This window comes from Cryptomeria japonica, chromosome 7, assembly GCF_030272615.1.
Source record: "Cryptomeria japonica chromosome 7, Sugi_1.0, whole genome shotgun sequence".
NCBI lineage: Eukaryota > Viridiplantae > Streptophyta > Pinopsida > Cupressales > Cupressaceae > Cryptomeria > Cryptomeria japonica.
The window spans coordinates 38915213-38930257 of NC_081411.1; the positions used below are offsets into that span (position 1 = coordinate 38915213).

Consider the following 15045-nt stretch of genomic DNA (forward strand, 5'->3'; position numbering starts at 1 on the left):
AAGATAGGCTTTGCTAGAATCAGTGATGACATCAACATTTATCTTAAGTCTGAAGGAGTTGATATACTGGTCAATGAAGTATTTGAAGATGACATTATATTTGGAGGTAATGATGACATGAATAATTGTTTTGCAGATGAAATGAAGAATGAATTTGAGATGTCATTAGTAGGTGCAATAAAAAATTTCATAGGCTTACAGATACAACACATGAAAAATAGTATTTTCATTACTCAATCCAAGTATGTGAAAGAGGTTTTGAAGACTTTCGGTATGAGTGACTGTAAACTAGTTGGAACCCCAATGGTTACAAGTTGTAAATTGTCCGAGGAAGATGCATCTAAGTCTGTAGATGAAAAGGAATACAGGTCAATGATTGGTAAATTACACTATGTTGTTCACAGTTTATAGGATATTGCCAATGCAGTTGGTATTGTTTCTAGATTTTAGAAGAACCCTAAGGAAGCACATCTGATGGAAACCAAGAGAATTTTGAGATATCTGAAAGATACTATGGACTATGGATTATGGTATCCATATGGCAGAAATTTTGATCTGAAAGCATACACAAATTTTGATTGGATAGGAAACATTGATGACCGGAAGATTTCTACCGATTGAACATTCTTTTTAGGAGGAAGGCTAGTCTCTTAGAGTAGTAAAAAGTAGAGTTGCACTTCACAATCTACTGCCGAAGATGAGTATGTAGTAGCTTATATGAATTTCACACAAGCTATGTGGATGAGGCGCATTTTGGAAGGTTTGAAGATGGAAATCTCTGAACCTATAAAGTTTTTTTGTGATAGTACAAGTGGAATAAATATTTCCAAAAATCTTGTTTTGCATGCAAGGACTAAGCACATTGAATTGAAATATCACTTCTTGAGGGAAAAATTTTGAAGTAAAGATGTTATCCTGGAGCATGTTTCTACCAAGGAGAAGCTTGTAGATATCTTTACCAAACCTCTTCCTAAGACCACTTTCGAGTATCTTAGAAGTCAATTGGGGCTTGTCCCTCTTCATGAATTTAGTTGAGCATGATGTTGATTGCATCAGTCCTTGATTTACTTGCAGAATCTAACATGGATTGATGAAGGAGTGGATGTATTCCATAGGGGGAGCATCAACATCACAGGGAGAGAAGAATTACATGTTTTACTTTCACTTTGGCATTGTTGTCAAAGGGGGAGAATAATTATGTGATTTGGGAGAAGAATTATGTGTCTGGTTAAGTGAACTAGCGATAGGTTGAAGACAAACAGAGCAAGGTGAACATTTGATAATGTAAACCAAGATTCCTATTTACCAATCTCAACATCAATCAAAGGCATTGATATTTGTATTGCCATCAATGCCAAAGGTGGATATTATTGGCATTCGAAGATTATTGGTATTTTGCAGAGAGAGTGCACTAATGATATGTTGTCATTGATGTCAATTGAACCGGTAATGGTATTCATGATATTGTTGATATTGTTGATTTTGATATGGGCTAGTAACTAGTATAAGAGCTTTGTCGAACATGTTGTAAATCGGTGAACCGGTATAAAGGGTTAAACCTTTCTATGTAATGTAACCAGTAAAACCCTATCAGCTGTTAAACACTAACTGACCAAGTTTGTCGGTTTATTATCTGATAAGTGGTAAAAAATTGTCATGTTTATTCTTGTCTAGGGAAGGAGCAAGAAGGAGCAAAGTGGATTGCATTTAATGCACAATGTGTGATGAGTTACAAAGTCTGATGAAGTGGTGATCATGGAGCAGTTGAAATTGTCTTGAAGAATGTGAAGAGATTGTCATGATTTTTAACAGTCAAGATTGTACCAACTTGTTTGTAATCTCGATAATAAGAATTAGGTTTTTTTTGTGTTATCGAGCTAATTGATTTCTATTTAAGGTCAATGAAGTTGTTTGTAAAGGTTGTGGCAAGGTTGGTAGAAAACCTGTTCAATGTGTAGTTGCCAAACCAGTTAATGGATCTGCACTTTGAGTGAAGGTAGATTGAAGGTTATAGAAGGATCTGATCAAGAAAAAGTAGTGCTATGCAGACACATCAACAAAACTATTGTTTTCTAACCATTACAGTAGAAGTTAAATCCCTTAACTCGGTGAGCTCTAACAAGCTTGGTTACTAATTAAATTTTCTAACAAGGTGATCCATTACTCCTAACAAGGTATTGTGCTTCTAACAAGGCCTATTTGTAAATCCTTTAAGAGAGTGATTCCTAACTAGAATTAGTTCTTAAGAGGACTTATTGTAAAGCTCTAATAGGCTTTGACTCCTAATAGGATGAAATTCAGAAGAGTTCAGATAGCTATCCTTGTGAGTCCCATCTCAACGTGGTTGTGACCTATTTGGGTTTTCCATGTATAAACATTTCTATCAAGTGGTGAGTGCTTTTGTGGTTGTGATTACTTGTTTATATGGTTAATCCCTAACAAGGCATGTTAATTAAAAGCATTGAAGATGAATATGTTGAGTTATGATTAAGCATTGTTGATGTTTACATAGATGTTGAAGGTGTTTACTGTTAAAGTTGTCATAACAGTTAAACTGGTTGATGTCAAGTATCCATATGAGTATTAATCTTGACTGAGATATGTTTACTTTGTTTGACTGATTTTGAGTTTGGGAACTTTGTTTCAGTTTTTTTATATACTGATTCACCCCCCCCCCCCAACTCTTAGTATTCTACCAGATACTTATTCTTTCACCATCAGTTTCGGCCTCTATCTTAAAAAGTTAGGCTTGTGTGCAAACTAAGTTGGCTGATGTGAAGTCACATAAGGAAAATATAGCAAAACTGGGACAAATGATGTAGGACAATCCCCGACGGCTAGTATGAAGGAGATGGAAAATTATAATCTTATTGATAATTCTCCCCTTGTTGCATCTAGCCAGCAACAACTCCAAACTAGCAACAGTGATAGTGATCAAGCTCTACAAAATCTATTGGAAGATGTTAAATCCCTTCAAAATAAAATTGCAACGAAGTTTGCAGCTTCTCTTTCCTTAGATTTTATTAAGGTCGGTGAATTTGGGGTGACTAAGGGTGAGAATATTCCCCCTCAGCCAGCCGATCCAAATGCCTCTAGTGATTTGGGCAAGAAAGGCATCACCACTGACTTGGAAGAAGGAGAAATTGATTCCTCTACCTCAAAATCGGAAGAAGATTTTGAACCAGTTGCCAACCTTATAATGGATAATACTGCAAAAAGTTTTGGGAAGACTGCTTCATATATTAATGAACCAAACTTTAAACTAAAGGGAAAAAGGAGGCGCAAATCAAGGAAAGCAATGTTGAAAATCGCAAGTGTGGCTAATGGGCAGTCCAAACATAATTTAGGGAAGGTGACCCCCCTTCCCCAGGATCAATGGGGCTCCTATCCTAGAATATCAGAAGCCTTAATGCCCTTGACAAATGGCACTTAACTAAGTACTAGATTGATGAGATTGAGGGAGATATTTGGGTATTATAGGAAACTAAATGGAGTCAGTCTGAGATGGAAAAAATGAAAGCATAGAAATAATTGAAAGGCCTATTGAGCCAATTCGAGGGGGCCTCTGGTGGTATGGGTATAATTTGGAATCCTATAAATGTTAAAATCACACTCCTTGGAGAAGATAAATATTGGCAACATTGTTTGGACACTAGTTTATGCAAAAATGGGAGTTTCAATATCTTTAATGTCTATGAACCTTCTACTGCCAATTACAAATGAGAGCTTTGGGCACTTTTATAAAAAAGATTCCAAAATATTTCTAAGGGAAGCTGTGTGTTTGTAGGTGACTTCAATGCTATCCTGGCAGGTAATGAAAATAAGGGTGGTATTCAAAGGATTGGTACAATTCATAAAGACTTCTAGGAATTTATGGAAATGAATTAGCTATTGGATGTTGCTCCTAAGAATGGTACCTTCACATGGACAAATAGGAGAACTGAATTCACTAACATTGTAGAACATCTAGACCAGTTTCTGGTGGCCGGTGATTGGCTAGAACAAAATATTATTCTCGAATCAACTATTCTTCCCCTTGTAGGATCATATCATTTTCCTATTTGTGTAAATGTGTCTATAGGACAATCTGAGGGTGGCAAACCTTTCCAGTTTGAGATGATGTGGTTTAGAGTGTCAGAACTACATGAATTGATAACAACATGGTGGAATGAGCCAGGACTAGGAAACAACTCAAGGTTGTTCATACTAAATAAGAAGATCAAGTATATTAAGATTAAAATTAAAGAGTGGAATTTGAGTAAATTCCAAAACATCCATAAGGAGAAACTCAAGGTCATGGCAGAGCTGGATGAAATAACCAATTTTGTTATAAACTCAAGCATGGATGAAGAACTTTTCAAAAGGGAGAGCTCTCTTAAGATTAAACTAAATGAAATTCTTTAGCGTGAAGAAGTTCACTAGAGGCAGCAATATAGGGAACTTTGGCTCGAGGATGGGGATAGAAATATAAGTTCTTCCATAGATCGGCTATTGCCAACCGAAACAGGAACAAAATATCGAAGATTGTAAGGCCGGATGGTAGTATTGCCAGGGACTATGATGATATTGCCTAGGAAGCTATAAAATATTTTGAATCTCTAATGAATGGTAAATGCCAAAGTGATCAGAAAATAAGAAACAAAATTTTAGACTCAATCCCTTCAATAGTCACTGAAAGACACAATAAAGAGCTCTTCAAACCTATTGACTTAGAAGAAGTCGGGAATGTTACCTTTTAGCTGAATCCAGATAAGACTCTAGGCCCTGTTGGTTTTCTTGCAGCCTTCTTCCAGCATTTTTGGGACATTATTGCCCAAGACCTACTCCTAGTGATAGAAGAATCCAAAAAAATAATGACTATACTAGGAGATATTAATCACACCTTTCTGGCATTAGTTCCAAAAAAGAAGAAACCTCAGCAAATGGGTGATTTTAGGACAATTTCATTATGTAATTCAGTCTACAAAACAATAACAAAGATCATTGCCAACATACTGAAACCTCTTATAAACCATATTATTTTAGATGAGTAGAGTGGCTTTGCCCCTCGATGCTCTATTGTTGAAGGCATCATCACTTCTCATGAAACACTCAACATTGCAAGTTAAACTAAAGATTCTTGCATGATTTTAAAGTTGGATATTCTGAAAGCATATGATATGGTCGACAAGGATTTTCTTGTATAAGTATTTAGGAAATTTGGCTTCTATAATGAATGGATCACATGGGTCAAGAATTGTTTATCAACACCCAAATTCTCAGTTTTGGTTAATGGTTCATCTCATGGTTTCTTCCCTACAACAAGAGGTATTCACCAAGGGGATCCTATGTCACCATTTTTGTTCATAATTATGGCTGAAGCCTTAGGTCAGTTGATTAAATCTCTTCACCATAATGGTCGTTGGTTGAGAGTCAATGTGGCTATAGGAGTTGAACATCAAACCCCCTTGCAATTTGTTGATGATGCTATTATGTCTGGAGTCTTTAGTAGAAGAGAGGCAATGACTATAAATACTTACCTAGATGACTATTGTAAGGCATCAGGGCAAAAAATCAATTGGAACAAGTCAAGTATTCTTTATCAACACTTTGCTGAATATGCAAGGTGTCCTATCAAGGATCCTCAATTTAAGAGTTGCAAACTTTCCAGGTAAATTCCTTGGGACTCCTCTTTTCATTGGAAGTAATAAGATTTTCTATTGGATGCAACTTATTGAGAAATGTAAATCTAGGCTTGAAAATTGCCTATTAAAAAATAAGTCAACCAAAGGGAAATTTCCCCTAATTGCCTATTAAAAAATAAGTCAACCAAAAAATGTTACGGGTGCTAGAATTCGACAGATTTCTATTATGATTTTGGCTATGGGAGAAAACTTGGTATGGGAAAATTGTAGAGGTGGTAATCAGAAGTGGGCAAGAATTCTAAAACACAAATATCTGGACTCACTTGAGCCTAAAAGGATTCTCATAGTTATCAGCCCACCTAGGGGTTCGACCATTTGGAATTTACTAGAATGCAGAGAAATCATAAGCGATCGGGTCACTTGGGATGTTAGAAGTGGGAGGAATGCATCCTTTTGGATGGATTCTTGGAATAGTGAAGAAGCCTTGTGTTGTAACCCCCCTCTTCAATCTATAATGATAGAAACATGTTGTCTTTGGGGTCACAAAGTTTGTAATTATGGTCATTAAGTTAAGGAGAATGATATTGGTAGATGGGTGTGGAATTTCTAGACCCCTTGAACTTAGTCCAAAATTAGAAAGACATTTTTGCCGGTATTCTAAGGAATCAAATCATTCATCCATCCCCAGATGAGGACATCATTAGTTGGTGTGGCTTTTCTGATGGTAAGTACAAGGTATGTTTTGGCTATAAATTGAAAGAAGATGTTGTAGATAAGAAGGATTGGCTAGTTAATCTATTTTGGTACAAACATCTACTTCCTAAAGCAGGTTCCTTTGCTTGGATGGCTTTCCAAAGGAAGAATCTAACTGGTGAAAGACTCTTTAAATTGGGTATTAATGGGCCTAGTAGATGTGTATTATGTCGAAATAATGAGGAGACAATTGATCACCTTCTGCTACATTGAAAATTCTCTAGCAACTATTGGTGGCATTTGATGGGAAAGTTAAATCTTGCATGCCCTTTTCCAAAAGTTTTGGATTATTGGTTTCTACTATGGCCTAAATCAAAATGAAAGGAATTATATGGGGACTTATTTGTCATCTTTCCCTCACTGCTGATTTGGGAAATTTGGAAAGAGAGGAATCGAAGAATTTTCTAGGATAAGGGCTAGATTGCCCTCTGTGGGAAAATTGAAAATCAGCTGGTTGAGCTCCTGAATGAATCAGCTAAGTCCAAATCGCTAAAAAGGAATCTATATATTGACTGGGATTGGAAGTTAAAGTTTACATTTCCAAATTTTACCATCCCCCCACGTTTTGGAAGTGGAAACCCTGAGATACCGGCTAATCCAAGATTGGATGTTAAATGGGAAGTCTGAGATTCAGGGTGGCTTAAGATTAATTTTGATGGTGCCTCTATAGGGAATCCAGGGCAGAGTGGAATTGGATATATTATTATATATTTTGAAGGCATTTGTATTAAGGAATTCTTTGAAGATATCAGTATGGCCACTAACAATGAGGCTGAAGTCCGAGTGACTTTAAGAGGTTTACAATTGGGGACTGAGTTAGGGATAAAAAGAATCCATCTAGAGGGTGATTCATTAAATGTTATCAATATTGTTCGTAGTAACCAAACCCCTAGTTTGCATCTTAACCAATGGCTTCGACTGATTGTTGATTTGTTAGAGACCGTTGAAGAATTTTGGATTAGCCATATATATAGAGAAGGTAATATGGAAGCAGACAAACTATCTAAGATGGCAATTCTAGATGGAGACCTTGATCCTGGGCATATGAATAGGGCATAGCTAAATTTTGATTATGGTAGTTAATATGGTTCAAGTGTTGCAACCTATCTTGGTAGAAGAATGAACCAACTTTCTTTCCCTGATGGTATTTGTTTCTATTAGTTTGTAGTACTTACGAGGAGATGAACTCTTACCAGGTGTGGGATTCTTTGATTGTTGTTTCCTTCTAGCTTCTACTGGTAGGGGTATCCCCTCGGCTACACAGTCTCTACCGGTTGGCAATGTTGTCAGTTGCATAGGTCTCTTGCATTTGTCTCTTATCAATATTTATTACAGTTCTGGTAATATGATCTTACTCGGGTCATTTACTCCAGTGCCGGTGTAGATGCTATCAGAAAGATAATCTAGCAAATTTTTTGAGCGTCTGCAATCAGTTCTCTCCTCAAGTCATCCTTTGTAGATGGAGGCCTTGATCCGGGACATACAACTAGGGCACAACTAAATTTTGATTAGGGAATTTATTATGGTTTAAGTGTTGCAACCTATCTTGGTCTAAGAATGAACTAGATTTGTTTCCTTGATGGTCTTGGTTTATACCATATTGTAGTACTTATTAGGAGATGAATTCTTAACTGGTGTGGGCTTTTCTATCTCCTATTGGTAGGGGTATCCTCCCTAGTTGTGAGGTCTACCAGTTGACTATGCTATTGGTTACATGGGTCTCTTGCATTTGTCTCCTACTGGTATTTTTAATGGTTATGGTAATATGCTTTTACCAGGGTCATTAACTCCAATACCGGTGTAGATGTTGTTAGAAAGATAATATAATGTTCATAATTACTTTTAGATATGATAAGGTCAGATGACAACAGACATCAAAGAGGAAATCAATTGCGAATAAAGGTGGCATGCTTAAGATGCAGTTTGTTTGTGTGAAGTAATTTGGCACAGTTTAGTCAGGTCTTCTAGTTCCTCAACCTTTATGAGTTGTCAAGATAAATTAAGGAAGGCCTGCTTATTTCAAACACATCAAACTCTTCCCCTTCCTTTCTCTGTTGTTATACGATGGATACACCGATATTGTTGGAGGCAACCTATCGTGAGATGGTGTTTCTAGGCAAAATTTCTTATAAGTGCTTGCAATCGGTTCTTTCTTCAAGTCATCCTTTGATTCTGCACTGCATAAAAATAATTTTGGGGAAGGAATTATTAAATGCATACCATAGATATAGAGCCAATGCAGACATTTTGGTTTTCTTTCTAGTGATGTTGCTCTACATGGGGACTAGTAAGCAAAGGGTGAAGATGCTCACTCAAATGGTGTTCAAGCACCTCTTCCTTGGGGAAATTGATGCCGTACTGGATAATGTTGACGGAAATCTTAGAATTTCCTTTCCCCAAAAATAATTATATGAGATTGGGAAATGGTGTTGAGGTGAGGAAAGAGGTGATAGTAACCTCTCTTGATTTAAATGCCTTTGAGGCCTCCTGGCCTAACATTAACAAAAATATTTAGTTCCTTTTCAAGGTTGTCGGAATACTGCCCAGATTCACGGTTGCTTAGAGAAGAACCTATATTCAAGATGAAGTGTTTTCAAGCAAAGGAGACACTGGTATTTTGGCCAACGATGGCATAGAAGATGGAAACTCTTGGGGTCTTGGTCATGGAGAAGAGTGGATTCCAGATGATTTCTGCCACCCCTGGGAAAAGGCAGAATTGATGAATCATGCTGGTGGTGGAAATGATTGCCTGATAATATTGGATGCTAATACTGCTCTTGCACTAGGTGACGATGCCCCAACTTCAAGCTCTAAATAATCTTGAAAGGTTTTGACCTCCTCGACTCTATGTGTTGGTTCTCTTTGTAATTCCATTTCTCAAGTTCTTGTACAGTTAAGTAGATTGTAGACCTATGGCCAAATTAGGCATAGTAACAGCCATCATTTTGTTCTCCTCTGGCTGATTTTGTTTAGTTGGTGGCTGCTAGCCGTGGAACTCTAGAAATGTAGGATTCTTGCCAGCTCAGTTGGTTTTTTGGTCATTGTTTGGAGCAATGGTAGGGGGTTTTCTTCTTGGTTCTTTCCCCCTATGGCTCTTTCTAAACCAAGTTTGTATTTTTCAAATTTTGATTAATACAAGGGTGCTTCCCCTCTACAGTTATTAATCTATTAAAAAAAACAAGTAAGGAGATTAATATTACATGATCAAGAACTGAAATATATACATACATTTCTATATATATATATATATAACAAGCCTCTTTCAAAAAGTTGCACAAACCCAAAGATTATTAATAAGGGGACATTATAGTACAAGTAGTATTAAAGAAGGTAGAGAGAGAAACAACTTGGGAACCTCTAAACATTTTCTAGGGGATTGCTCAATAGTCCTCAAAAATCAAAAGCCTACATGGATAATTGATATTAGTCATAGTCTACATTGAGAAGTAAATTCATTTCAAAAGACATAAAAGAAACCTACATGTTCATATATGAAAATGAAGCTTATCATTAAATATAAACTACCACTAAGTAATATATATCACCTAAATTATATGTGTCAATTTGCCATAGTGCTAGAGCTGTGTATATTAGCCACCTATTTTGGTATTGTTATTATGTGCTCAAGGATAAAGGCCTCTATTTCGACTAGAAATCAACACTATGGTGAGACTAACACACAACTTAGTCACATGTTTTATACTATATTTTACATTTAATGGTTGTGATTGAATAACATGTCACTAACACGTGGTAGGATTTGTCTATTCTTGAGCCTTGTTATTGACTAACTCCAACTCCAACACCAAGTGTCTTTGCTAGCCCAACAAGCCTTGTTATTGTAAATTGCATCATGTGTTATCCTTTGGCTTTACCGTTGTTAGCTACATCAAATCACAAATTGTACATGATCAATGATCTGAGAGGTTGTGTCTCTTCTAGCTCCAAAGTAGACAAATTGTATAGATTGAGTACGCCATGTTAGACAAAAGCATCCATCAAATACAAAACCTACGATTAAAAAGTTGCCACAAACATGGGGTGTTAGTCCCCCCATACTAATTTTGGCAGCCACAATAGAGGCATCCCATTGTGAGACTAGCTTGAGTTTCACGTTAGACATTTCTCTGACAAATGTACCAAGTTCTTGAGTTTGTTGCCTCTTCTTTATTAGGACCCGGAGGCAATTGAGAAGGGGGGTGAATTAGTTGTCTATTAATTTCAATCCAAATATACTTTAACCAAAATTGATACTTAATACCGGTAAACTAAACTTAATGTTGGTAAACAGATTAACAGTTAATAACAGTACCGGTGAAACTTAATGCATGAAACAAAAAGAGAAACAATATCCACAACACATAACATAGAGATTTGTATGTGGAAACCCTATAAGGGGAAAACCCATGGTGGGAAACCCTACCCATAATCAAATGATACTACTACAAATAGTATGTTTATACAAATGGGGTCTGCCCATGCAGATAGGCCAACTGCCTAGAGCTCACTACTTAATCACAAAATGAGAGTCACACTAACTACAATTGGATGATTAAATCCAATGATAATGTACTTCTCAAAGTAGCATCTCTAATGGTAGATTCAGTATCAGTTAAGCTCTGATTGTCTTCTTCAAACCTTCCTTGAATCTTTAAATGATGTTTGTGTAAGTAGTTTTTCTTATATTTGTATATATTGATCACAACCTTATATTACCTTTTTTCCTTCTCCTATTACCAATTTCACAATTGAGATCTTACATATATACCAAAACCTAAGACCAAATGTGTAGGTCAGCTTACTAAGAAGAACATAATAAAATCTATTACAAGTAAGTCAAGATGTGATGCATCATGTTGTCTCAACAACAATATTAATTGATTAAACCATCTCAATAACGCGTCATGCTGATATAGAATAGATAACCCTTGTCAATCCATAGCCTAGACCCATTTGCTGATAAACAACAAATATGTCAACCCGATTAGACCAATAACCAAATCTTCAAAAACCAAGTGTCTGAACCATGTCTTCGACATAACCAAGTGATCTCCAGATGATAACAAGTCATCCTCAGTGTTGGTGAACAATATAACCTGCCAGTGAACCAGATATCGGTGACTGTACATAAGTGACTGAGTCTTGTCAGTGAACAAAACCAAAGATCTCCAGAAGGATAACTATTGATAAGTGTTGACATCAATGACAAAACCAATGCAACATATCCATAACACCAACATTCTTCCTATCGGGATGTCATCTCAATGCGATTCCTTCATTCACAAGCTTTTAATGTGCATGTTATGCATAATAAATCTCCAGTAACCACGAAGCATGCCACGACCATCCTCTGGCATGTCCAAATAATTTAGAATGGGCCCAGAGGAGTGAAACTGATAACTTGACACCAACTCCACATCACATATCGTGGATTTGAGTGCTACGACAAGTTGGCATGGTATGCATGTCTTGAAAATGTATGTCGATGCATGTCATTGGTATGATAGGGCCACTATCGAGCCACAAAACACATAGCTATTAGGTATCTCCCACATTTATTTGCATATATGTTTATTCTGTAGTTTTTGAGTGATATTAGGTGTGTCCAACTTGTGTCAGATATCCCTATTTTGGCTTCAAAATGCAATTATACCAATGATATGCATCAACATACATGGGACACATCTATTTAGGCTCCAAACCGAACCTATCTTACCAATGACATTCATCATCATACATGTCCACAAATAAATATATATTCAAATACATGTAGCAAGCACCTAATAGCTACATGAAAGAGAAAGTGATGTAAAATGTTCTACTTGAAATCGAGCTTCTTTTACTTAGTGTTGACCTCATTTAAATGTTATGGTTTGCCTTTTGATACAAACAAACTTCTAAAAATCAAGTTGTTGACTGGTTGATGCAACCATTCCTTGACTACGCATCACCTACTCTTGTTTAGGAGTTGATTTGTTGTTTGTTGATAATTAGGAGTTGATTTGTTTTTCATTTGAAGATAGGAAACATGGCGTCCTTTTTATCTACCTAATGTAGAAAAAGGAAGACTAATGCGTGAATGAAAACATTATTGTTGAATGACTCCTTGTTGAAGCGGCTCGTGTCTATTTTGGCTCATTGTTGAAGGGGGATTTATGGGATTGCAATTTTTATGTTGTCCTGCGACTTGGGTTATGTTGAAATCCGCCTCTATAAGTTGTATTTTTCCTATTTCTCTTTAGGTTTTGTTTAAAATCATCAGGTTTTTAATTGTTTGTTTTAGTTTCTTGTTTTCCTCTATATGTATGCTAAATAGCTTCAGCCTATGTTGAATATTTGCCTATTTTAGCACCAGAATAGATGCATACCATCGCGTTAGGGTTAGATACCGCCAAGGTTAATTTTTCTTGTTTTGATCTAATGAGAAACTGAGAATAATGGAAACAAAGCATAATGTTTTCATAGTTTCTTTTGTCTGTGCTTTATTCTGTCTTTTTCCTTTGTATTGCAGAGGACATGTTTATTGAATTGGAGTGTCAGAGAATCATTTGCATCACCTTTAATATATATATGTGTGTGTGTGTGTGTGTTTTTGTCTATGTCTATGTGCGTGTGTGTGTATGTGTATTGCTTCATATTGACATATATATGTATCTATACTAACACACACCAAACTGCAAACAAACAATGCAAGCCCTAATCATTTTAAACAAAATCCAAACATACTTCATGCCCACCATGACATAGAAAAAAGAAAATCCACAAAATCCACCCTCAACAATGAGTCTTCAACAATCAAGCCTTCAACAATTGGGCACCCTTCAACAATTAGCCAGAATATATGCAGCCTGCCAAACCCCTATATATGTGTCTATATGAAGCAATACACACACACACACACCAGTGGTTGTTTATTTTTTTGGATTTTAATATTCCTGTATAAGAACAAGCATTTCATATTTAATAGATCAGCTCACTATGGAAAACTAACACATATAGCTATGGAAATATACATACCTTTAAAATCTTTTAGATCTTCTTCACTCCACCAACCCACAAATAGTGAACCTTGGTATCTTGACATGACCATGCTGCAAAATGATACCTTATTTTCATAGGAAGAACACAAAATGACATAGGAAATAAATAAAAAAATATTGAATTTCTTAGGGTTTCAAATTAATGCAACCATGTAAGCATCCAACCAAATCATTGTCCCCTTCACACCTCCCAAGGGCACATTCACAACCGCTTCTACGATACAAAAATGATAAGAAAATTTAAAATTGAAAACAAAGGGTTGAGGAAGGACTCATAAAACTATCATTATCTATTAGGGTTTGAATTTACCGATGCTACCATAACCGTACACAACAATCTTCAAATGTCCCACCCACCTGTGTACTATGATACCTCATCCTTGCACATGAAAAAACCCACATTTTAATAGGTGATAACAATATACCCATACAACTCATGTTATGCATGCGATCAGCTTTTTTCCTCCCCTTCGGAGCCACATATATTTTGACAATGCATACCTATAACTCTAATGGAATCATAGCTCCTTTTCTCAGTGATTCAACCAGGGACATTCTGATGCGATGATCGACATCGATTTCTTCAAATATTTTCCCGTCCATTGCATTCTGCATGGAGCTCCCATATAAAATATATCCAAAATTTTTGCAAAATCAATTTTTCATTCAAAATTAATTTTTTGTTTTGAAAATTGTGCCCATAACACGTGACCGTCCATGTTAGTCAAATTATGGATGCAATAAAGCTAGTTACCAAAAATGTAAACTATGTGGATAGTGGTATGTTAACTACCTCAGCCGATGTAACTACTGCATTACCGTGACATCATCTAGGAAAATGTTAACTATGAGAAATCTTTTCCATCAAATGTAAAAAGGCATCATCTAGGTCACCACCACGGAAAATAGATCTATGTCATCTGTGGGCCCTAGGAACGTTAGTCTCATGGAAATTTAGTACTTGATTGGTATGCCTTCGGCATCATGTAGAGGCATGTTGTTTTGGAGCTAGAATAGCTACATCCCTATTCTAGTTCTATGATGATAGTATTGTACAGACGATATGCATCTACTTGCATGCATATTCATATCTACTTGTGGAAAAAATACCATCCTCTTGCATGATGTTGATGATGCCATGAGACACATGTTCTGGGACCCACTAGTGACATGGAGGCATGTAACTATTCTGGTTCCAAAAATGCAACTATTGTGCTACAAATCTGAGTAATACGATAGTTATACATTGTTGATTTCATAAAGAATGACTGCAACTTTTTTGGAACAATCAAAAACATACGTTTATCAACCCTATTTTGGAGCCAAAATAGCTACGTCCCGACTACATGAGACTAAATTTGAAATGGTAGGTATAAACCAAATAAAAATGTTCCATAACTTGATAGCTTGAATCTTTTTGAAAAATTTTGAGCGGCAGGTGAGAGAGAGCCGAAAGGTCGAGGGCTCTAGTTGAAACACACACCTAGAATCATTGCATCCTTAAAAAAATTGAAATGTCAAGTGTAAAGCAAAAAAAAAGGCTGAATAACCCGACAGCTCAAAAATTTTCACAAATTTCCATGTGGCAGGAGAGAGTGCAATAAAATGTCAAGGGTTCTAGTTAAAAC

General features: G+C 36.3%; 1 protein-coding gene across 1 annotated transcript in view; it reads left to right on the plus strand.

The window, feature by feature from the left end:
- Positions 1–2842: 2842 nt before the first annotated feature.
- The window catches only part of LOC131056275 (borneol dehydrogenase, mitochondrial-like), a 58986-nt gene continuing 46783 nt past the window's right edge, over positions 2843–15045 (plus strand). The window contains exon 1 of the mRNA XM_057990624.2: positions 2843–3352. Within this exon, the coding sequence (XP_057846607.2) occupies positions 2843–3352 (510 nt within the window). The remainder of the gene's footprint in view (positions 3353–15045) is intronic.